Genomic DNA, 23,441 nt, shown 5'->3' on the forward strand with positions numbered 1-23,441 from the left:
GGAGGCCCGAGAAGCCCTGGTTCTCCTGCCGCCCTGGCCCGCATGTCAGACGGGGCCAATTAAGCTCTACGAGGGCTGCGGTGGTGGCAGGCCCAGCCGGCAGGAGAGGGGCGCCCACCTGCTCCAGCCCCACCAGCCGCAGCCGGCCGGCCGCCCCGTCCCGACCCGTTCGGGCGGGCCCCACACATCCCAGCTGTGGCGCGGCGCCTCACCGCCCATCGCCCCGGCGCTACTGCGCCTGCGCGGCTCTCCCCGCCCCAGCGCCCGGCGCCGCGGGCCGGCCCGCCCGCCCTCAGAGCCGCGGCTTCGGGCAGAGCGGGCTGCGGTGGCGGGCGGCAGCGGGGATGGCGGCGGCGGCGGCTGCCGGGGCTGTCGAGGTGGGGGGTGCGCTGCCTGCGCTGCAGCCACGGCTCGCGGCGCTGGGCCGGCGGCTGGCGGCGCCCGGGGGAGCGGGTGACGACGGTGAGAGGCCGCAGGAGGGAGGGGACGGAACGGGACGGGGCTGGGCCCTTCCCGCTGGCCCGCTCCGCCCCATCCCGCGGCGCTGCGGAGCGGGCCTGGCGGGGCGGCCCCCCCGGCTCCGGGGCGGCCGCTGTGGATTAGGCTTCACCCCCCCTCCGGAAAGAGAGTGTGTGTGTGCGTGTTCCCCTCCCGCCGGCAGCGGCGCGGCCGGTGCCGGCCCAGGCCTCCGTCTGGAGGCTCCGCTGTGGAGCAAGGCGGGCGAGGCCTACAGTGTACCAGCGCTTGAGCAAGCTGTGGTTTTGGTACATAACTTGTTTGCGAATGGAGTGTGTGGCATTGGTTTTGAAACACCAGACTGTAACCATAGATGTCCTTCATTTAGCCGTGAAAGGTGCAGTCTAACAGGGCCTACTTAGTGCTATGTTACTCAGCTGCTATTGTAGATACTGCAAGGACCGGTAAAGCCCTGTGAAGTGAAAAGGAGGAGTAAGCAAGGCTGAGTGCTTTCCAGTGCTAAGAAAGCGTTGTATTTTTTCCTTCAGATGCCTTCTTAGCAAAGGGCTCTGCTACTCTGGACAAATTGAAGGACCTCTGTAATGAAGGGAAAGAACATCCTTCCACGCTTTTGCAGCTCTATACACAGGTAGTATACTTAAAGCATTAAGAACTCCCTTTCAGGAAAATCTGCTGTGTAGGGTATGGGTGAGCTTTGGGTGTAAGAGAGAGAGTATAACAAAGGAATCTCTACTGCTTGGTGTGTGCAGTGAACATCTGTGAAGTGCAGGGCTGCTTTTGTCTGGATTAGAAACTCAGAGTCAATAATAAGGACAGATAGGGTTCTGGGTTTATGTGCACTGTCAACAATCTTTCAAACAAGACTTTCAGAACTTTCAATTTGCAGCTTTTGTAATCTACGTGTTAAAAATTACCTTAGAATTGTAACATTTTTTAAACTGTAACAAGTTTATATGTTACTGCACACCATGGTTTGATTATTTTGCTGGTAGTATTTTTACATTGTGTATTGTCTTCTTTTCATAGGCTACCTTAGACATTACATATTTTGAGGAAAACCAGCTTGTGGATGAAGATTTTCCGGAAGAATCTTCCTTGAAAAAAGTTAAAGAACTTATTTGTATTCTGTCAGAACCAGAAGACCTAGTGAGGGAATGCAACATAAATGAAGAAGTGAGTACTAATGTTATTCAGCCAGATAATTAATTATTTAAAAATAAAAAGTCTGAAACAGGATAGTAGTATTTGTATTTCTGATGGGCAGAATTTAAGGTATTTTGAAAAAATTGCAAGCCTTATTTCTATTTAAATAGAACTTCCTGAAAATATTTTTTTCAAATAACTGTTGCATGCTCAGAATTTTTCTTGATAACATTTCATGATTCCATGTGCTTTTGGCAGTTTAAATCCAAAGTATTAGGCTTGTGTCTGTGACCATTGCTGTTAGGTACAGCCTCTAAAGTTAGAGACTTAATATCACGGTGTTTGAGTGTGTGAGTGTGTACATGAGTAATTCAGATGGTTTGCTTTTGGGTTAGCCCAGTTTGTTGTATTTTATTTCAGCCCATCAATATCCTTGGTGCAGAGTTGTTAGAATGTCTTTACTGGAGAAAAGGAGCCCTGCTTTATATGTATTGTCATACAGCAAAAGAAAGGAGTGAATGGCTGCAAGAAAACATTGCCACATTTAAAATGGTAAAGGAGATTTTTTAAAGTTCTATGAGCATGTGAATACAGTTTTAAAGTTTGACTCTTCTCTTTTAAAAATACAGCTTTCTTTTTTAAAGTAGGATTTTGGGAAATTCATAGCGACAAGTTCTGATTAATTTAATGACAGCCAGAAATACTTATCTAAAATGTTTTTTTTTTCCTCTTTTTTAACTGCACTCAGTGTCTTAATGATGGAGTTCACTACTTGATAAAGATGCTTAGCTTTAGATGGCCTCTTCAGCTGAATGAAGATGTCTCACTTCAAGATAAAGACACAGCTAGATTACTCAGTGAAGGTAAAAAAAAAACAAAACAAAACAAAACTCAAAAACCCCACAAACCGTGGTCCTTGTTAGTGCTCCATGTTATGAAGTGCTTTATTGTGTATTTTTGTTGTTTGGCTTCATTTGTATTCAAAAACTGTCACTTTTTAGAAAAAAAAAATGATAAAAAAGACAGATAAGCAGGCAGCTGTGCTCTCCTCCCGCCCTCCTTCTTTTTGACTCATGAAGGTGGCAGTGCTCATTTTCTCTATGTTTTTGAGGGCACTGGAGGAAAGTGAACTGAAGCAGTTGGTGTTTTATGCACAGCATGTGTGTTTTACAACTGTCCAGTTGTCAGTTGACAAATCTTGAAAGCACAGATACGACTGCAGAGGGTGGTGGATATTCCCATGTTGGTCTTCCTGTTTAGATTTAGGAGAACATAGACAGGAAGACAGAATTAGTGGCTTCACACAAGTAGAAAGTACATGCAGAATTGGTTAGAGTTGTGAAACTTTTATTCTATCTCCACTTTGTGGAGACTTCACTTTGTGCAGCTTTGTGTAAGTTTCATTACTATGGTATGTGTTACTATAATGCTGAGGACATGAGGTCCATGTTGTACACGCTCAAAACTAGCTCCACTCTGGCAATGCGGGGATGGAGCACTTTCTTGCCTAGGTTCATCTGAAAGTGGGATTGATCCAATTCAGCTCCACAATGCAAAGCCAAGTTCAGTAACTGATCTGTAGATTTATTTAGCAGGATTCTTTTTTTTTTTTTTTTTTTTTTTTCCCAGTGACCATGGACACATATGTGGCTTTCTGTTCAGATACCAAAGCTGCTGCTGGTTAGCCTGAGTTATATGCTCAAATAGCATATTCTTTTAGGCTTACGTTGTGGGAGGCACAGACATATTCTAAAATAAATATGTACAATTATGCCTGCGCTTAATGGATTGTAAAGAAATACTGAAATTCTCTAAGATAAATAGGCAAACACAATTATCTGAATAGTACTTGCATGGCAGTCTTAAAATATTTTAGCATTATGGAGGGGCAAAATGGTTAGAGTAAGAGCGAGAACTTGATCCAGATTCTGTTCTTGGCAGTGTCAGTCATCTCATGGTTAAAATTTGGGGTTTTGGTATACCTCTTTAATAGGCTTTTATTGCCTTTTTGGAATTTTTTTTCCAGTGTTACTGAGAAAACAAATTTGAAGTTAACAAGCTGTGCACTTGCGTATAACAGAACAGTAAAGTACTTGATCTGAATTATTTTTTCAGGTGTATTTAGTGACACTCACTTACTGGCGATGATGTACAGTGGAGAAATGTGCTACTGGGGCCTGCAACACTGCGGAGAAGGGAAGCAGGAAAGCCTTGAGAGGATAGATCCTGTCTCTAACAGTGACCTGGGCTGCAGATCACAGAGCGTGTCACTGGATTTCCGAGAAACAGGCAAAAACATGCTAACAAAGTATGTGGCTGTATGTGAGGGACCTTTAAAAGGCCAAGGGTGGAACACAACAGCCGCAAAACAAATGCTGTGCAACTTTGTGACATCGCACAACTGAAATACGCTGCTTTGGCTGTGCTGGAAGAAACTTTTATGTCTGAAGAGGACGCTGAGGGAGGTGGTCTCTGCTTCAGTGTCTGACCGTTCTTCTTTTCAAAATGTATACTCGTATTGCAGTAAAAACGTGCATTTCAAGAACTGCTGGAATAGAGGTCCAAAGTCTAATGAAGTATTTCCACGGGAAAAAAAAAAAAGCCGACAGCGTCATAAAGGCGGACTCAAGAACAGGCTGCCTGTCCCTCTTTCCTTCCTGCGTCCCGGCGCCGGCGCGCTGCGGCTGGGGGGCGGTGGTGGGGGCAGCAGCGGAAGCTCGGAACGATGGCGGCCGGCGGAGCGGAGGAGAGGGGAGGCTTGGAAGCCGCTGTGTTGAGTCGCCTGCGCGTCCTCCGGGAGCGCTGGACGCGGGGGACCCGCGAACGCGGCGTTACCGCCGCGTTCGCGGGTCCCCCGCGTCCAGCGCTCCCGGAGGACGCGGGGGAGGTGGATGCTTTGCAGAGGCTGCCGGTGAGTAGGGCTCGGTCGGGGAAGGGTTGGGAAGCTCGGTATCCCGCCTCTGGCATCTTCGCTGCTCGGTATGTGGGTTGTTAAACCGCTGCTTTCGACGGTTTTCAGATCGACGTGCAGCTGAACATCATGTCCTTCCTCTCGCCCCAAGATTTGTGCCATTTGGGAAGCACGAGTTCGTATTGGAGGGCGGCTGTGCAAGATCCATTGTTGTGGAGGTATTTTCTCCTGAGGGATCTCCCCTTTTGGACGTCTGTTGATTGGAAATCAGTCCCAGATGCAGAGATTTTTAATAAAGCCTTTTCAGAGGTCAGCGATAATGCGCTGTACGATTACATGGCAGTGTGAGTATCTTCATATTCTCTTACATGACTTACAGGCTCTCTACAGCAATAATATTTCAGCCCACAGGCGTGTTTCCTATTTACAGCAGTAAAGCTGTGCTGTAAGCTGCTGCTTAAATTTTCATGTGTCTCAAATCCATTGTTTATTTTGGAAATACAATTTCCTGTTGTTTGACAGTTTGGTCAGCTCTTCCTGTTTGGAATTCAACAAGAATGTAAAATGTTGTAGAAAAAGTCAATGCTAATGTTACAAAAAAAAAAAAATAAAGCTTTTTGTAAACTGCATGTCTGTTATGCCACAGAACTACAGTCATCTCAGCAGCTGTGTGTACTGTTGATCGTGATAAAAATGGGTTTTTTGCTCTCAGTACAATGACAAAGTATTTCTTTTTTTTTAATAAAAGTACTAAGAAGTCTTCAAACTACAGCAAATGCAGTGAATATTTGGTTTTTTTTTTTTTTTTTATCTTACCTGGAACACCTAGGGAAAAAGAACCCCCTCCACCCCCTTCTTTTTTTTTTAATGTGCACAGACTAGCAAGTAGTATTTCTTTAGCTGTGATGGTCAAAGGCTCTGATGTCAAAGGACAAAGACACTGGTTTCAGCGACTATAATTGAAAAGCATAGCAATACTCATCATGTGTTTGGGTGACTGAGAACTCCTCTTAGGCCAAGCAGATTATTCAGTGGGTATGTTTTTTTTTTTTTAAAAACTTCATTCAATTTGATTAATTAGTTTGCAGTAATTTAATTTTTTTTTAATTTGCAGTTAAATTTTCCAAAGATGATTTCGTGAAACTGTTGCTTCGTGATTAAGTGCACTAATGTCTGCAATCTCTGTGCCCTTCATCCCCATTTTACAGATGGGAAGGACACACCCAGAATTTGAAGTGCAAAATGTCTACTGGTTTTCAACACTGAATTTAAATCTCTCTAGGTCTGAGTACTTCAGAGCATCACCTATTTGAAACCACCTGTCACTGATTTCCATTGTGTCTGTGAGCACTTAATGATTTTGGTGATCTCAACTGAAGCAGCCCTGAGTGTACAGGAGCACCTATTTAATGTTTCCTTGGAGTGATTTGTCCAGCAGCAGTCTTACCGTGACCACAGAAGCAAAGAGTGAAGCTGCTTCTCCAGGATGTCTGTCACTCCTATGAGTGTTACATCTTTCCCTTCATGACCAAAGTTTTCATGCCTTCTAGCTTCTGCATCAAATGAGCACATAAAGCTTGCAGACAACACCTGTTCCTTTCACAACATACGTTCTCTGTGCCTACAGGGGAAATGGTCCTTTTCAGGTGGAGTTACTTGTTTCATAGTTAATAAACACAAGTGGTCTAATTAGGGTTTGAAATGCACTCTGAAGTCTCACGCTTTTTGTATTGTATGTGACTCATCAGCTTTGATGTTATTTTACCAATATTGTGTGTTCAGCTAGGGTAGGGGAATTTGTAATTTAATTTAATTAAATTAAAGGTACTAAGGTCCAAAAAGTCAGTATTTGAGGTTTGAAAGGACTGATGCCTTTACCTGCTTTGTACTGGGGCTTGAAACCATCAGTTTGGATCTTTATCATTTTTGGCCTGTGCTTGAGTAAGCAAAGGTAGCAAAGCCTGAGAAGTGTGAGACCTACATGAGTTTCTGTTGTTTGCTTAATACATCTTTTGTATTTTGTGTTTAATTTCCGGTTGTGTCTATTTTACACAGATATAAAAAAAGCTGTCCTCGGGGTAGAAGAAGTTTGAAATCAAGCCGTCCTCGGTATGGGGCTGTGACTTCGTTTTTGCACTCACTGGTGACTCAGGCAGAACCTCGCTTTGCTATGTTTGGCCCGGGTTTGGAAGAGCTGGATGACTCTTTAGTGCAAAAGATGATGACATGCCCAGAAATTCTGCTAGTAGCTGGCCTGCCTCAAAGACAAATTCACGGTATTGCTTGTTTTGGGTTTTGTTTTTGTTTTGTTTTGTGAGATATCACACAAAAATAGATTGGGGGAGAAATGGAGAAAAGGGATACTTTTTACTCACCTTGAAACTCAATAGTATAATGGTAAAAAAAACCCCAAACTTTTATCTGTGGGTTTTTTTTTTTTTTTTTTTTATTCAGAAGGATAAATGTAGCGAACATTTGGGATAAAATTATAGCTGCAGTGAATTTATGACTAAATTTACATAATGGTAGAGGGATCATTTTTCTTCTTGTACTTCTATTTTAATCCTAAATTCCATGTCACACGTGCTGTTTTAATGGATAAATGGAGACAGAACTCTCTTTAGATACTGCTTCCAGTAACTGGCTGAAAAATATACTTGTAGTTCTATACAGGAAGTCAAAGACTGATCCTTTATGTGATTCAGTCTTGTGGCATCAAATGGTGTAAACTTCATCTAAAAGTTGTAGGAGCAGGTGAAGGATTTTTTGTGATGTTGAAAAACATACTTTTTTCAGTCCAAAAAGACAAAAGACAGACAAAAAATTATTACTTTTTAACTAATGTTTATTTAAGCATGGCAGAATTGGAATAATTAAATTGTGTTTATAGAAAATGTGAAAATACAAATTCTTACTGCTGTTATCTTTTTTCTCTCTTACATCCTTTTCAATGCAGGTCTTCATAAGCAGACTAGAGCCTTTGCTATGCCAGTTTTGGCTAATAGACACAAGTCTAGCTCCTCTCTGACTTAGGTTTCTGGGTTCAAATCTATGTATCAAAACCATGGAAATGCCTCCTTGTTTTCTTTTAATACTAGTTAATTTATTTTAATTAAATTAATAGTCTGATCAATTACAGCATGTATAAAATTTTCTCATAAAATAGTAAATATACTATCCCTAACAGCAACACCTAGCAACACCTTAGATATATCCATTTTATGGCACTACTGGAATTTTCCACCTATAGCTTAGTTGTATTCTGTCACCAAGTAGTTGTAATCTCACATGTTATTTTTTTTCCCTGTAGGTATTGGATCAGGAGTCAGTTTCCAGTTCAATAACAATCAAAAATTCAATATTCTGACATTGTATTCAACAACCAGGTAAGATTTGTTCTCCGCAAAAAAAAAACCTCTACAGTTGCTCAGTTATTTCACACTTTTCCTCCAGTTTTTGTTGTGTGATTTTTATGCATGCATTTGCATGTATGGATATCCCTTATAAACTGAAGCTTCAATGCATGCCTTTTTCTTTCTTTCTCCAACTGCTAAATTTCCACCTGGAAGTAATAAACCTTCTTTTCCAAACCTTATACATAGCGGATGTGTGTGACTGATATGTAAAAGGTGCTTCTGTTGCTCTTGATACCTTGATGGATTCCCTTTTGAAACACTATATAAACTTATCCTGGGGTATATTTTCATATGTGTCTTGCAGATTGCTAACCATCTGTAGATGTACACTAGAAAAAATGGGACGATGGGGAGAAATTAAACGCTTGTGCTGGCTTACACCATTTTCCTGTCGCTTTCCTGTGCTGCTTAGATGCTATTTTTACATTCTCTACTCAATTAATGTGACTACTGAAATATTTCAATATCTTTCAGTGTGGAAAGGAGGAAAGCAAGGGCAGAGCAAGCTGTTACTGTGAATAAGATGTTCTACCAAGAGAACAGCATAGTAGGGAATCAACAAGCTGTGCATTACAGTGTAATAGCTCAAGTTAAAAAGGTGTGCGAAGTAGTTGATGGATTCATTTATGTTGCTAATGCAGAAGCTCATAAAAGTAAGGAGTTTGTCTTTATCCACATTTTTTGAATGATTGGAATGTTGTAAAAGATTGAAAAGAATATGGAATACATCAAAACCCATGTTCTGATTCTTTAAAAATCTGCTTTGTTAGTGCCATTTCTTCATAACTTATCCAGTTAAAGAGGGCTCCTGTCCTAGAGATTCTCCCTCATTTCCCTGTGAGGTGTTACGGTCCCATCTTTTGACTATGGCTGATACTGATGTGGCTGCTCTCTAAGCTAGATGTGGGAAATTATCTAGACTAAAAAAAAAGGCAATTAAAGAAAACAAAAGAAACCCTGGGGGTGGGTTGGAGAAGAAGCCCGAAGTGCATCAGTGGTAGTGTAATAACCAGGAAACAGAGCGTTCATCAGGAAAACTGCAGTAAAAGATGCAATTAGCCCAAATCAGGATAGTCCTGTAGCAAGGATAATCCAAACCCTTATTATGGTATTTGTCTTTAGTTTTGTAGTTTTTGTCATGAACTTTAAATGGAGAGAAAGATCTAGCTCGGGAAACAGTATAGCAAAATGTGAGGCCATACACTAAGGAGATAAGTATGGTCAGCAGGGAAGGCTTATGACTACAGTGTGTCAATATTTCTTCATGGCTTGTTGCAATTTTGTTCTCTGTAAGGTACTTTGAAAACCCTCTGATATTAAGGACTGGATAGACTAGCTGTAGAACTTACGGAGATCTTTAAAAAACATTTAAGTGTGACATAAATGCAAGTCTTGAGATAAGCAGAACAAGATAATTGGCCATGCCCCTTTCAGCTTTGTGTTTTCTCACATCTAAAATCTTAAGTATTTGAAAAGTTTGGTTTTTTTAAAAAGTTGTTATTGGAATTTGCATATATTTAATAGTCATATATTAAAAATTATTTCCTAGAGCATGATCGTCAAGAGGAACTGGCTCGTATTTTGGCAATGATTGATCCAGCCCTTGGGCCTCCAAACAGACCTCTACTAGTTTTATCTTGTGTCTCTGGTGTTGGTGTGAAAAGAATTCCATGTGTTTACATGGCACATCAGTTGCAACTAAATCTGCTACGTCAGCCCTGGATGGTACTTGCTTTTAAACTTTTGTTTTCTATTTCTCAGTGGCTTAAACTGAATTTAGGCTTATGGTAGTTCCTGAACTGTGCCTACCTAAGCAAAGCGTGCAGCTTTCAACGCTGGAATGTGAGCTCTCCTCTTTTAGTTTCCCTGGTCCTCCAAGATGAAGCATTAGCCTAACTGAATGTAGGGAAGCCAAGTGGCTTGCCCTGGAGCACACAAGAAACTTCAGATGGAACCAGAATGTAAGGAAGGATGAAGTGCTGATCTTGAAGGGCGTAAGGAAGCTTCAGTTAATTTAAATCTAAATTTCCTGAGTCACAATCCAAGGCTTTGGACACAAGGTAGATTTTTTTTTTTTTTGTGCCATTTTCAGGAGGCTCTTAATTGCCGCTCACTTGATGTGGTGTATTGAGTTTTTGTCAAATCTGGTTCTTGCCTAGCACATAAGGTCCTGAACCTGTTCTTTTGTACTTGTCAATCACAGTATATATCAGTGTGGCTCAGCCACACTGAATTTATTTTTGGTGACATTATATAGCTGAAGAATAATAATCAGAAAAACAAAAATCCTGATTTGAGGTAATACCCTGTTTTCGTAAGGAAAATATTTGCAGGCTTTTTAAAAAGACATACCATTTATAACAGCCACTTTATAATACATGACAGAAATCTGAGAATTATTAATATGCATTGATTTCTAAAGCTAGCAACAATTTTGCTTTAAGAGTTATGAAAAGAATTTTCAAGTAGTTTCTCGTCTGTAACGTAAGTATAATGTTCCAGAATAGCTGATGGAACGATTGAGAGAAAAATCACTTTGATACCAAGAATGCAAGTCTTTCCTAATGGGTCTTAAATTCATTTTTGTAAAGAGCAGTGTTTTCTGATTGTACCTTACTCTTAAGAAACCTTTTTTGACTAAGCGACCTTTAAACCAATGATAAAAATTTAGATTGACACTAATATTTCTGTCTTTAAGGATAGACATTGGGTGATGCTAAAATGCTGTCAGAACCTGTTACCTGTTATCTCTAATACATTAGCTTTTTTTTTTTTTATTTTTACAGGTGCAGGACACTATAGCTGCAACTTTATCTGGATTGCTAAGTGGAATTGAGTGGCTCCTGGAAGAAGCAAATTGTAAAAATGCACAGTAATGGAGTTGTGCATTGTTTTACTGTACAGAGACTTTGGTGTTTTGCAGTTCAGATGAAGTGAGAATCTCGTCCTGACAGCACTATCAGAAAGGGGATTTAAAAGGCAAGCCTGCTTGTATTTCATGGCATGTACTTTAATAATTAACATTCTTCCAGCTGCAGTCCTGAATTGAAAGTACAAGTAGGATTGCCTAGATGCCAGCAGCAGATGAAGAAGTGATTCTGGGGGCAACCTAGGTGTTTTGTTTTTTTTCTTTCTTTCAATCTGGAGCCTTTAGGATGCAATTTTTTCTAACTGTATCTGATAATCTAATATCTTCTGTAAATATACCTAACACTAGATTAGTTTATCAGCACAGCCCTATGGCACACATCATGCATTTATTATGTATATTCAGTGGAGATCTTGACAGTGACAGTTCCTGTAAATTCCTCTGTATTTTTTCTAGAAGCAGTGCCTAAACAAGAAATAGCACCTGCAGGAGAACTGTTGGCCCAAACCAAAATTGTTAGAAGCAAACAAACAAACTACCATGTAGGAATTGGTTGTTTCTTGTTTGTGATCTTATTTATTAACCAATCACAAAAGACTTCAGCATCATCTGCTTTCTGTTGCAGTGAAATTATTAGCTTGAACTGGACATATCTCTGATCTAATGAATAAATTGTTAGTTAGGATTGTTAGTACTTCAGGACATTTATCAAATAGATACGACCTATTGGTTACTCCAGTAGTTGTGGCCTTTTGCAGATGTAAAGTGTACCTGGCTTGCAATTTTCAGTACAGTTGCAAATATTTTTCTAGAAAGGGAAACAACGTTTTGGAGCTGGAATTACATTTTCTATATTGATGTCGTTTGCGATAGTCCTAGTCTTCCACCTTTTAAATATTTTTTAATTACTGGATGAATGCTCAGAAACTACCCTTGAATTTCTTGCCTATGCATACAGTTTTTTTTTTTTTTGTTCTGGGAGGTTTTTTTTGTTGTTGTTGTTTTCTCCTTTCTCTCTCCATGGAAGTGCAGTAGTCACACAATTTTTTCTTTGTACCTAGACAAATGACTACATGGTGCACATTTAGCTCTAACTGGCCTCAGTCTGGTATATGTGTACAATACTCAAAACAGCTATGTCAGAAGCATTCCATTTGAGAAATTTTTCATTTTTCAATGAACTAGGACAGACACGGGAAGTGTATTTTTTTTTTCTTTTTCAGTCTTTATGCACAATTAACTCGGCTATCTAGACATTTTTGTATGTCTTGTAATAAGGACCTACAGGAGTTCCAAGGGAAAATCCAGGGGAAGCTACTATGATAATTCTGTGTTTTATCCATTTTTCTTTTTTTTTTTTTTTTTGGTAGGGTATGTGTGCTTAGCCCTTTAAAATAGAGAAAACATGAAAGATTTATGAGTATTTGGGGGAGAATCCCCCACTTTGTGACTGGATGTATGTCACTTTCCTGCTAGTCATAATAATTCCATAAAGATCTGTTACTATAGGGTTGAATGCAGCAACCTATTGCTATGTTAGCTCCTACAAATACATTTTTAAATGCAAGATCCTCATTCTGCTTTCTTTGTAAAGAATAAATTATTTTTTAAAGAAAGATATTTACAATCTTTGTGTGTTAAGCCTCCTCGCATGCACACACACACGTGCACACACAATGTCTGCAGTTATGCTGTTGTAGCAGGTAAAAAATTATCATTGTCATTATTAGTCATTTATGAACAATGTTATTGTATGTTATCTGTTTAATTAACTGATACTAATGCACTGTCACTTTAAAAGGTCAAGGTAATGTAGGGAATATAATTTTTCTTAACCTAAAGAACATCAGTTACATTGATTTAAGGATAGGATCACTTAAAGCATTAAGAATAATGCATTTTAAGGATGCAGCCTAGGAGACAAACAGTGGGAATTAGAAGTCCGTGCAGTCACAGAGCTCCAGCACGGTAGCAGTCCCAGAGCTGGTGGTGGGGTAGTTTGCATGACTGAGTACTGTGGCAGATCAGTAGAGGCAAGGAAGATGAGCCTGTGTTCTGTGTGAAGGAACAGCTTACATGCACAGAGGTATGCTATGGAAGAGGCAACCAGGCTGTTGAGAATTCATATGCCAAGTAGTTGCAGAGATGCACTGCGGATTTCATTTAGCACTGCCTTTTAGATTTCACCTAAACCAGTTCCTACTATTTAAATTGCTCAGTCTGCTGAGTTTAGAAGCGTAGTAAGTCAATTAAGCTTGAGACTTAAATTGTTACAAATTCAAAATCAGCTGGATATGAAAAATTGAGTGTGAATAAAAAATATTTTAAAACTTTAAAACCCTTGTAATGAAGGGTTCTAATGGTGCCAGAAAGAAAATCACTTTTCTGCCCACTGAGGCAGGATGTTTATCTAAATAGTGGCCACAAAATTAAAGTTAAATGTTAAAATTGCTTGTGATTTATAAGAAAAATCAATTACTGAGGTTTCCAATGAGCAGCTTTCCGAAAAAGAAAGTGGCTGTGGGGACGCTAATTTTCAAGTCTTTGGAACTTGGAATAACAAAAATGCCTGCTGCCAGCTCCAGAGCAGTCCGGGAGGGTACCTGCCAAGCTGGGAGGACACAGGAGGCAGCACGCTGCCAGGGTCTCTGTAACCGGCTGGGTGTCTCGCAGTTTCTTCGGAGGGAGCAGCCGCGGGTGATCACGGAGGTTCCAAGCGGGAGCGGCGGTGGGGACCCTTCGCTTCCCCATAGCCGCAGAGGGTGGCTGTGGCTCGCTGTGTGTCCCACTGGATGGCACTGCTGGGCCGCAGCAGCCACTGACGCTGTCCAGGCAGCCACCCTACACCCTTTGCCAAAATCGCTTCAAGTAATCCATTTTGCTCCTTTCTCAGATATGACAGCAAGCAGATGCAGTTACAGAAAAGCCTGTGGGAAAGTCATCATGTTTTTCAAAGGCTTATAGACAGGGCAGATGCTACCTCTTATTTTAATCTGGTGGGTATCAATATTGATTTGTACCGTAAGATGAGTATTACAGCTAAAGAGAATAGCTGGAGTTGCCGTCAGGAGGATGTGTGGAAATAATTGCTGGCATCATTGCAAGGTGGTGGATGCTTTAGTCGGTGGTTTAGTTTGTCTTTTGTGCCATTCTAGCACTAGTAGTTCTCGATAAATTATTTTCCTTATGTACAAGAGTAAAGAAATAATGTTCTTTAGCCAGTTACAGAAGGTGGTATTACAGCTAGAGCTTGTGCTTAAATCTCAGGCCAGAGGAAGTTTGCGCACAGGCTGCTCTCAGTTGCCTCAGGAGGATGAAACTACAAATCAGGTAGGCGTATAACAGAGATGTTCAATGAGTGAGACAGAGCAAACAACAAAACACAGTGGATCTGGACAGAGGGGTATATTTAAGAAATAGTGAGATGAGATTATGTCCCATGCTAGCTCGCTCCCCCTCCAGCATCACATTCACTACACTCACCCCTCCCAGCAGGGAGGTCACAGTGGGTCCAGGGTCAGACAGAAAGTCCTGTCCGTTTGTGCTCTGCAACTGCTCACACGTACCAGACTGGGCATTACTGGCCAAGGTCCCCGGGCAGGTGCTTCATGCTCTTAACCATCTTAGTGGTTTCTGGATTCTCTCTGGTTTATATCTCACATACTGCAGGCTTAAAACTGGACAACCTGCTCCAGATTCAGACCCACAAGTCCTGGCCAGCGGGGAATGAGCACTTGTACCCAGTGTAGCCAGTAATGTGGTTAGCCTTTTATCACTGCATGGGCACACTGCTGAATCCAGGGCCACTGTTCCACCAGGAGCTCATGTCCCTTTTGCAGAGCTTCTCCCAAACCAGTCAGTCCCCGATCTACACTGATGCACAGTGTGTTCCCTCCTGGATGCAGGACTTTGTGTTTGTCTTTGCTCCACATCTGGAGGTTCCTGAAGCACTGAATGTGCACTTGCAATGTTTCTGGCTGTCATTGCAGAAGGAGCCTAGTATCTCTGGGAGCACTAGCCCTGCGTATGACAGCATGCAGATTCGGTCACCTTATGGGAGAGGAAAAAGCCATTCAGTCTTTTCCTGAATGCTGAAAGCAATCCAGCCATCTGCTCTATCAAAAAAGTTGAACAATACTACTCTTAGACCCTCAAAATAAATTCCTGCATAGTTTGGCAAATTGGTGGGAGATGAGAGCTGTGAGTATGAAAGGCTAATACTGCCCCAGAAGTACATTTCACCAAGCTCTGAAAAGTCTTGAATTGTGAAATGATCCTATGGCAACCCAGAAACACCTACTGTATTCATTAAATGATTTAATACTACTCTCTGCAAAGTGGTAACAATAAAATAAACTCTTCTGTTTGTTCTCTGGCATGACAATAAAGGAATGGAGGTAGGAAGAGGCACTGAGGGACTGAGGGCTGTATTTCTTAAGCAATAGTGTTCTCTTGATAAAGGGGTATCATTTTGGTGTGGCATCTTTTATATCTTCTCCACAGACTTGAATTATGAAGGCAATTCCACAGCCTGATGTCAGGGGAGTCATGTTCCACAAACATGAACATATAAAGGCTGAGTAGCCTTTAAGAGCAAAACTAAGCCTTTTTCTCTACTTTAAATCAAATCCAGCTTGTCTTTTATTAAAGGTTTTTATACAAGTCTCCTAAACAAATTAACCTAGAAACAGCAGTTGCTTAGAACTTTCTCCCGTAAGAGTGATAGTATTCACAGCCAACTGAGCTTGCAGTTCAGCTGTCTTAAATTTAAAGAAATAGCTGTATCTTTATTTAATACGAAAGCAAGAGTTTAAATTTGACCTATATATGTGCTATACATTAAATTCTGTGGGATAAATTATTTTAAGTTTTGTCATGAATCTGAATCATGGGGATTTAAGCAAATGAGTTATCTGGGAATCCTCTTTTTAGAATATAACCTTCATTCCTCACATGTCCAAACCTTGCACAGCATAGCATAAAGATGCACTCATACAGCTGCACATTATCCTTCTTTTACAAATCACAAGCTATTTGCAAGACAATAAATGCAAATTACAAGTTTAACTAACAATAATATTAAAAGAATCTTATGTTTTTTCCAAAACTAGAGACTCAAATTTTGTAAAAACATAAATTATTGAGAGCAATGAACCTAATTACTTGATTACTTCTACATTCATATAAAATAAGAGGGGCAGCTCTGAGTGTAATCAACATGTGGTTCAATTGTGCACTTGAATTCAAGCATCTTTCAGTCTTTTGTTAAAAAGAGTTGCTGCTGAGCCAATATAAATATTTTTCTTTCCGGGTGAGAGACTTGAACTGCTTTTGGACTCACTAAACCCAAAAAACTTCTAACAAGTATTTATGTTTTTTAACTCGCTTTTCACCACAGGAAGTGAATTGATATACATCGGCTAGTGTACAGACACACCATGAGACATTTTTTCCCCTGGCAGTTCTCTGATGACTTATTCCAGTCATGAGTAGCTAATAATTTAGAAATAAATTGAAAATTAAATAAATTTTAATGCCTTAAAAGAAGGCATTGGAAACTGCTGCCACAGTAACCAACAAGATTCATGGTAGGCACTCAAAATCACCAATAAAGGGAAATTCTGGCTAACATCCAAAGACTCAATATTAATATTTCCACAGTGCCCATTGTTTATGCTGTCCCTACTGCCACCTGACTCATACCCTCAAGTCTCACATGCTGAGCATAACACTCACACTCAGCTCCTGCCTTACTTTCCCCCAGAAGTGTATTCTGTACATGTCTGGTCTCTCAGCAGTACAGTACAGGACACCAAATTATTTCATTGGCCTGACCTGTGATTTACCAAGCAGGTGATTCTGAAGTCAGTGGTGGAAGAAAATGCAGAACTGTGCTTCAGCTGCAGTCTGCAGCCCATGTGAGCTTCTGTGCTCAGAGGTACAGCCGTATGTCAGGAACCCACTCCTAATACTAATCACACACCGTATTTTAGCACACAGAATTGCATACATCAGGGAATGGAAGGTCTTAGAATATTTGAGCCACATCCACAAAATTTCAGTAGTTATGGCACGATATGCAGTGAAATTCCTGAAGTCCAGTCCTGTATTCCTGGTGACAATACTGCTCAGATATTTCTATGCATTTATATGTTGCTATGTCCTTTTTGTGCACATCTAAGTGGAATGGAGACACTTGGATACTGGAATATTTATGTTCTCACACGATTCCCTGCAATGGCAAAAAGGTCAGGTTGCTCCAGAGAGGCGGTTGCACCATACCCAGAGGTTGTTGGGCTGGATATTTATCTGAGCACAGGTAGAAGCTGGCATGACAGCTAGGGCATCACTCCTCAGAATGGGTATTTTCTTCCTGACACTTCTGCGAAACATCTAAACAATCTGTTTACATTTGAAAGATGTCTCCAATTAGAAAGCGAATTCAGAAAAAAGAATGCTATTCTTGAACAACTGCAAGCATGGTCACTTTTATTTCAAAATAAGAGGACTTTGTTCATTCAAAGTGGGTTAAACTACACCAGAAGGACATTCTCCTGTTCTTGGAAAAGAGCATCAGCACACTGCATTTATAGTCAGGGATAAAATATCATAAAACAGTTCCAGAATAACTTTACAGAAAGTGAGACTTAAATGATAGTGTCCTGTAAGATAAACAAATACTGTATTTTCAAAACACAAATACAGTGAGTTAAATATTTGAATTAAATGTTTTTATTTCTTAGCAGATCATTGTTTGACACACTGTGATCATAAAGGCTCTGTGAAGCACACATCCTGCCCTCAGTAAGCTGTGGGCCGCGCTTGCATCGTACTTGAGCTACAGCACATGCCAAAGAGATGCACTGCAGCACTGTTTGCACTGTGACAGACCTGTATGGTTGCTTATGGCCAAGAAAGTGCATTGTGAGTTGTGTTTGTGGACCCAGGTCCAGAAGGCACAGCTCACACAGTCCATCCAGTGTGACAGCAAGCCGTAAGAAGGATAATGTGGGCTTATCTCTTCTGACATGCCAGTACACTGGACCCCACCCAAAACCTAAAACTTATTCCCAGTCATATCGACAGTGAGCTGGATCCAGTTCCTAAATAGAACATAGATACAGCCTGACTCCACTGAAATCACGTTCCTGGTGGCTCAAGTTAAGACAGGACTGGGATCCTCTACCTTGCTCCTCTAGATCAAGGAATCACTGAATAGCCCCCTCTGTATTTATCACAGAGGTTTCTAAAGATAATTTCCATCACAGAATTATGTAAGGGTATTTAAGTCGTGTGTTGTTGAGCATATCTAAAGTTAGGGACTAAAAGTCCCTGTAAGGAGAGACACACAGAGAGAGATATGTATTCCCAGAGAGCATTTTGGAGACCCTGTGTTATTTTAGCACATTGCAACATCACTGCTCCTAAAGAATTTGGTTTATGATATTTAATTTTTTTTTTGTTTGTTTTATCTCTTTGAGACAGCCTGAAAGGCTTGGACAAAAATGTGCTGGAGTCTCTCGCAGCTAATACTTTGCTTTTGTCTGGACATTGGCAATATAATGTCTTGCTCCTTGCTATCAATCACACACAGAGGTCACAGTGCTGTTCCCTCTGGAAAATTACTCCATTGTTTGCAGAATAGTAAGAGCTTCTTGTACAGACTATTTATTTTAAAGTTTAGGACATCAGAGTGCCTTTCTGCCATAAATCTAAGAGGGTCAGTGCTATTACTCCTTTAATATGCTTAATATGCTCTAGAATCTGACTACAGATTCAGATTCTTCAAGTACCACATACATGGCAAGGATCATCAAAGTCAATAGTACTCACATGCCTGAAATTTAGCATGTGGGTCTTTGCAAAATTACTGTCTTGCTTTTCCTTTAGAGATTATAAAGGATATGTGTATGTAGATGTAAAAATTTGTCAGATTTGTTTCTCATTCAATTGAAGCATTGTAATCAGACAGATTTTGAAGCTCTAGGTTTATCTTATTGTACAGATGTCTTGGCTGATTTATCGGGAACTAAGGACTGCAATTTATTTAGTCCTATGCTTGCCAATGACCCTCTGTACAGAGCAAGAATCACCCTTTGCGTACCTTGGGGCTGTTGCAGTGACTTTCTCTCATTTAGCAACATGCTACAGGCCTGTGGTTCAGTTGGTTACTGGTATAACTCAAACAGACTACAGCATAATGAAGAATCTCTCTAACCAGGGGAGGCTAGGAGAACCTGGTTTCATAATTAAACAAAAGTGAATTAGCAGTATAATTTTCTGTCAAAGAAATAGACACCAATCAATACCAGTCAGGGAAAAAATTTACTGAAGTCAGTATTGACTATTTACTTTGATTCAAGAGCCAAATGCATTTTTGTTGATCTGTGCACGGACTGCTTTTCTAGTAATCATGATTCTCCTCTTTCTTCCTTACAACCCTGCTTGCAAAGAGTTTGACCAGAATGGGCAGAGGTGCATTTCCTCATATTCTCCATATCCTCAGCACGTGTACGGTTCCAGCACTCAATGTCTGTGCATTGCACCTGGCCTCACAACTCCTCTGACCTTCTCCTTTCTCCCACTAGATCTAATCCTAGACTCCCAACCCCAGGGAGAACTTTGGTTCTCTATCCTGATTCTCCTTTGTCTCCACACAGAGTCTAGCTGACTTTTCAGTACCAATGTGGGTGAAATCCAGCAGGGCTTGACCTGTGAGTCCCCAGTTTCTCTCCCTCCTTCCTCAGATTTCCTGGTTGTTTTCCAGTTCTAACAGTTGCATTACCCGTACTTTGCAAAACTGGACCTTCCCTAGGCCTTCCAGATTTTCCAGTCTTCTCTTCTCTTTCTAACTGCTTACCACACCTCTGTCTGTTTTTTCAATATCGCTTAGTCATTTATGTAAGGTCAATAGAATAGCCACAGAAGGTCAGTCTATCATCTCAAGCAGATAGATACAACTTCTACAGTGACTGGACATGAAATGCACTTTCCCGGCCCTCAGGAATTGATTTTTTCAGACAGTCTGAGACAGTCATCATATCTTTGCATTTACTAACTTTCTCCTCCTTGGCCTTTTTTATGTGTCTGTCTCCTTTCTTTTCACATGTTTTTGAAGCCAAACTCATCTATCATCTCTTTATCTAGGTGAATCATGATTATCTTTTTATCAAAATCCACATTTTATTTTTATTTCTGCAGCACCTACTGTTCTTAGCCAGAGACATGGGAGCAATCTGTGCAAGCTGCTGTTCAAACATGAAGCAGGAGGACAGATCTTACTCCAGCACACTCACCATTTAATTATAAGATGAGAAACACAAGTGGATAAAAGTAAGTGGGAGTGTTTGGATAGGATTACAGTGGATGGCTCAGCACAGTGATACAGCCATCACAGTAAAAAAAAAAAGTTAAAAAGACATTTTTCTTTATTTACCCAGTTCCTTTCTGATAATGCTTTAGGTAAACAGTCATCTTTCTTGTGTTTCAGGATTGTTCATCTGCTTGTTATCCTCACAGTGGGTTCTCTCTCTTGTCTGTAAAACTAGATTGTGTAAATTTTCACTGCTGCTTCTTTCATTTTATTACGAAGAATCAGATTATTTTTTCCTGTTCACATCTCTAAAACAAGGGGAGCGAAAAGAAGCTGGAAAATACATCACCTAAAAAAAAAAAGTATCTTGCTTATGTTGGATAACTGAAGAATACCTTTAGAAATGGTCTGCCTGAATATCCCTTTTACAAATTCAGAGTCCCACTCTTTTGATGATCATCAGTTTTACACACTGCACAAGGAGAATCTTTTAATCTATTGCCCTTGAAAAGAGCTTGTGGGTTTCTGGGCCATGCAACAGTCTACTGGCTAAAAGGAAATAATAAAAACTGAAGCTGAAACCTAAAATGAAAACATGAGCTGGAAGCTGGGAGAGAAACTGGATGGTCTAGACATGTTTTTCTGTTGTACTTCTCTCAGATACACTGAATTTTTGTAAAAAAGCAAACAAATTCAGACATATTTCAATGCATGTCTTGGCAGATTCTTCCCTCAGCGCAGAGTCAACCCTTGTAAAAATATCAGACTGACAGTCTCATACTCTGTGCTTCATAGGTAAAAAGTCACGAAATAAATTATCATTTCCAGAGAAAATCTGTAGGCTATTTTTAACAATTGTATCAACTGCTTTATTTCTGTATGAAAAGATGTAACTTTAGCTCTTTCTTGAACGCAAGAAAAGTACATTGTACTGTTAAAAATAGCTGTGATACTCCTCATGAAAACTACTTAGTAAAGAAAGGTACAATTCCTTCTTATAAGCAAGCACACATGAATTTGTCCTTTTGATTTTTTTTTCAATTTATTTTGTTAAATCTAGAAAAAGACTGAATAAGTGGGTTTGGTTTTGGTAATTTTCCCCAAAACTCACCAAACAGGAAAAAGGTAAAGAACATCTTGGAAAATGAATTTTAGATATGTGGTAACAGTTCCTCCATTGTCTGCAGGCATTGTCAGGGAAAGAATATGTATATTCAAAACTATGTATGGAAAATGGAGTATGGAAATGTTGGGGCAATCTGTAATAGCAGTCAGCGCATCTGAAAGCGAGGGCAGCCAGACATCCACAGGCCTAAAGTTCTATTTTTCTAAGAGAACTCTACCCCAAATCCTTAATATTTTTCTCTTTATGACAATGGGGGAGAATATCACTGCTGCCTGATTAGTTCCCTGTGTGCTGCAGAAATGACAGTGGGTGTGCTTGTCACTGAGAAAAGAGCAGAAAGCACCAAACCAAACAGCTGCTGCTGTGGTGACACAGAGCCACGCTGCAAAGGGAATACTAATAAGCCCGAACAGTACACACTGGAGAAGCGAAGACTTTGTTTGTATTTCACAGTGTACTGTACAGAACAGCCTCAGCATTTGAGAGAGATCATTAACAGTATGATAAGAGGTAATTCAAAACCAGCTCCACAGTGTTCATACCAACTGTTTTCTTTCATTCACCTAGAACTAAAAAAGAAACTTAAAATGGTTTGAAATTGGTATGCTTACTACTAAACGTACAAAAAGCAGAGAGAGTCATGGATGTCAGGAATATTTCACGTCTTTTTACTCAAGTACAGCTGCTCTTACTTGGCTAGTGTCAGAATTTACCATAAAACCAGATTTAACTACTTTATGAATGCTTACTATTTCATGTTGATTACTGGTGGTTTAAGCCAAAAGTTGCACCCATTCCACCAGACCAATGAGTATTATTAGAGCTTAGAATTTAAATAAAACTTACTACATAACTCCAAATAGAGAGAAAGAAGCTTCTTCCCTTTTTTCTTCCCATATAGGCAGATATGTTAGGCGGTGTGTTAATTCCAATTGTTCCAATTGTTACAATACTATTTAGGCAATTTGGGAAGGATACCATTAAGATGAACTGGAAGACAGAAGGAGAAAATAAGTTAGTCAACTTTTCTCATGAAGGAGGAAGAAGAACTAAAGAAATATCCTACTTCCAGCAGGATGTTTGTTTGTTTGTTTTGGATGTTGTTTTTCTGTTATTTCGTTCTTAGCTTTTAGGTGTAGAGGTGTCCTGTAGCATTACGAATGGGAAAGAAAATGCATATATACATCAGGCAAGAGGCCTGGTGGCATTCTGCCCTCTCAAAAGCACCTTCCTTGTTTTATGTCTTTGGGTCTGTAAAGAAACTCATTATCTGAATATTAAAAGTAACAACAAACAGTAATTGCTTTTACTGATTTCATATGCGTCTTCAAATATTTCTCTACACATTCACATGTAGCTTTACCTATTGTCACTGACATGCCCATGTGCCTCAGTAGCTACGGAGCTGTGATAGATGACTGTGAAATCTAGTCATTTAAAAAGAACACCCAGAATTTCAGTCCGGACTCTTAACTAAATCACACCTGCTTTAAATTCAGCACATTATATAGGAACACTGCAACAACAACCACCTGTAATTTAATACCAACATTGTAAATAGGCTACTTGACTGCAGTTAATGCTGTAAAGTCTATTCACATACATGTTTCCTGAAGCACAAATACACCAAACAAACTTAATAACTGAACAATATAAATTCAATGAATAATCACCTCAAATGATTTCTTGAGGTCTTCTTTGCCAGTAGGATGAAAAAGGAATGGATTAAATGGAAAACATAGTGTTTAGCTTTAAGCCAAGTGAGGTCAAGAGTCTACAATGCCTTCTAGGTATAATGTATTTTCAGATTCATTTGAAAAATAAATTCATACTTCTGTCTCAAGATTTTTCTTTAAACATTTGGCAAAGATATGTTTGAAACTGTTGGGTCATGAAATATGATTGCTAGAATATCAGAGTATGACACAGCAGGATCATGTTGCCCTAACAGAAAGACAGACTGAGGACCACAAGATATCTACATCACTGCACCCAGTTGAATTCAGAGGTGTTTTCTTCATGCAGTGTCATGCAGGCATCCAAGCTCACTCAGAAGTAGCTGAGGCATTTCTGAAACGGAACCTCATGGCATGACCCTGCATGTTTCCTACCGTTCACATACCCATCTCCAGGTCCTGTCAGCTCCTCTTTCATTTTTAAGTGTTTGCTATTTGAGCATGGTATGA

General features: G+C 40.1%; 2 protein-coding genes across 5 annotated transcripts; both read left to right on the top strand.

Annotated features, from left to right (window-relative positions):
* The first annotated feature begins 285 nt into the window (after positions 1 to 285).
* RIMOC1 (RAB7A interacting MON1-CCZ1 complex subunit 1) lies at positions 286 to 4,166 on the top strand. 3 transcript variants are annotated; one of them, XM_086770905.1, is made up of 6 exons: positions 286 to 462; positions 1,005 to 1,105; positions 1,504 to 1,650; positions 2,041 to 2,172; positions 2,369 to 2,483; positions 3,736 to 4,166. In XM_086770905.1, the coding sequence occupies exons 1-6, from the start codon at positions 345 to 347 to the stop codon at positions 4,023 to 4,025; spliced, it is 903 nt and encodes a 300-aa protein (XP_086627031.1). In that variant the 5' UTR covers positions 286 to 344; the 3' UTR covers positions 4,026 to 4,166. The 3 variants fall into 3 exon arrangements, with proteins under 3 accessions (XP_086627031.1, XP_086627032.1, XP_086627033.1); XM_086770907.1 differs by lacking the exon at positions 286 to 462 and adding an exon at positions 656 to 853; XM_086770906.1 differs by lacking the exon at positions 2,041 to 2,172.
* Positions 4,126 to 12,436, top strand: FBXO4 (F-box protein 4). Of its 2 annotated transcripts, XM_086770903.1 has the most exons (8): positions 4,126 to 4,408; positions 4,485 to 4,531; positions 4,640 to 4,875; positions 6,587 to 6,807; positions 7,842 to 7,917; positions 8,422 to 8,600; positions 9,497 to 9,672; positions 10,734 to 12,436. In XM_086770903.1, the coding sequence occupies exons 1-8, from the start codon at positions 4,126 to 4,128 to the stop codon at positions 10,821 to 10,823; spliced, it is 1,308 nt and encodes a 435-aa protein (XP_086627029.1). In that variant the 3' UTR covers positions 10,824 to 12,436. The 2 variants fall into 2 exon arrangements, with proteins under 2 accessions (XP_086627029.1, XP_086627030.1); XM_086770904.1 differs by having other exon boundaries at positions 4,316 to 4,531.
* The last annotated feature ends 11,005 nt before the right edge of the window (positions 12,437 to 23,441 follow it).

Source organism: Chlamydotis macqueenii, chromosome Z (genome assembly GCF_036417535.1).
Source record: "Chlamydotis macqueenii isolate bChlMac1 chromosome Z, bChlMac1.mat, whole genome shotgun sequence".
Taxonomy (NCBI): domain Eukaryota; kingdom Metazoa; phylum Chordata; class Aves; order Otidiformes; family Otididae; genus Chlamydotis; species Chlamydotis macqueenii.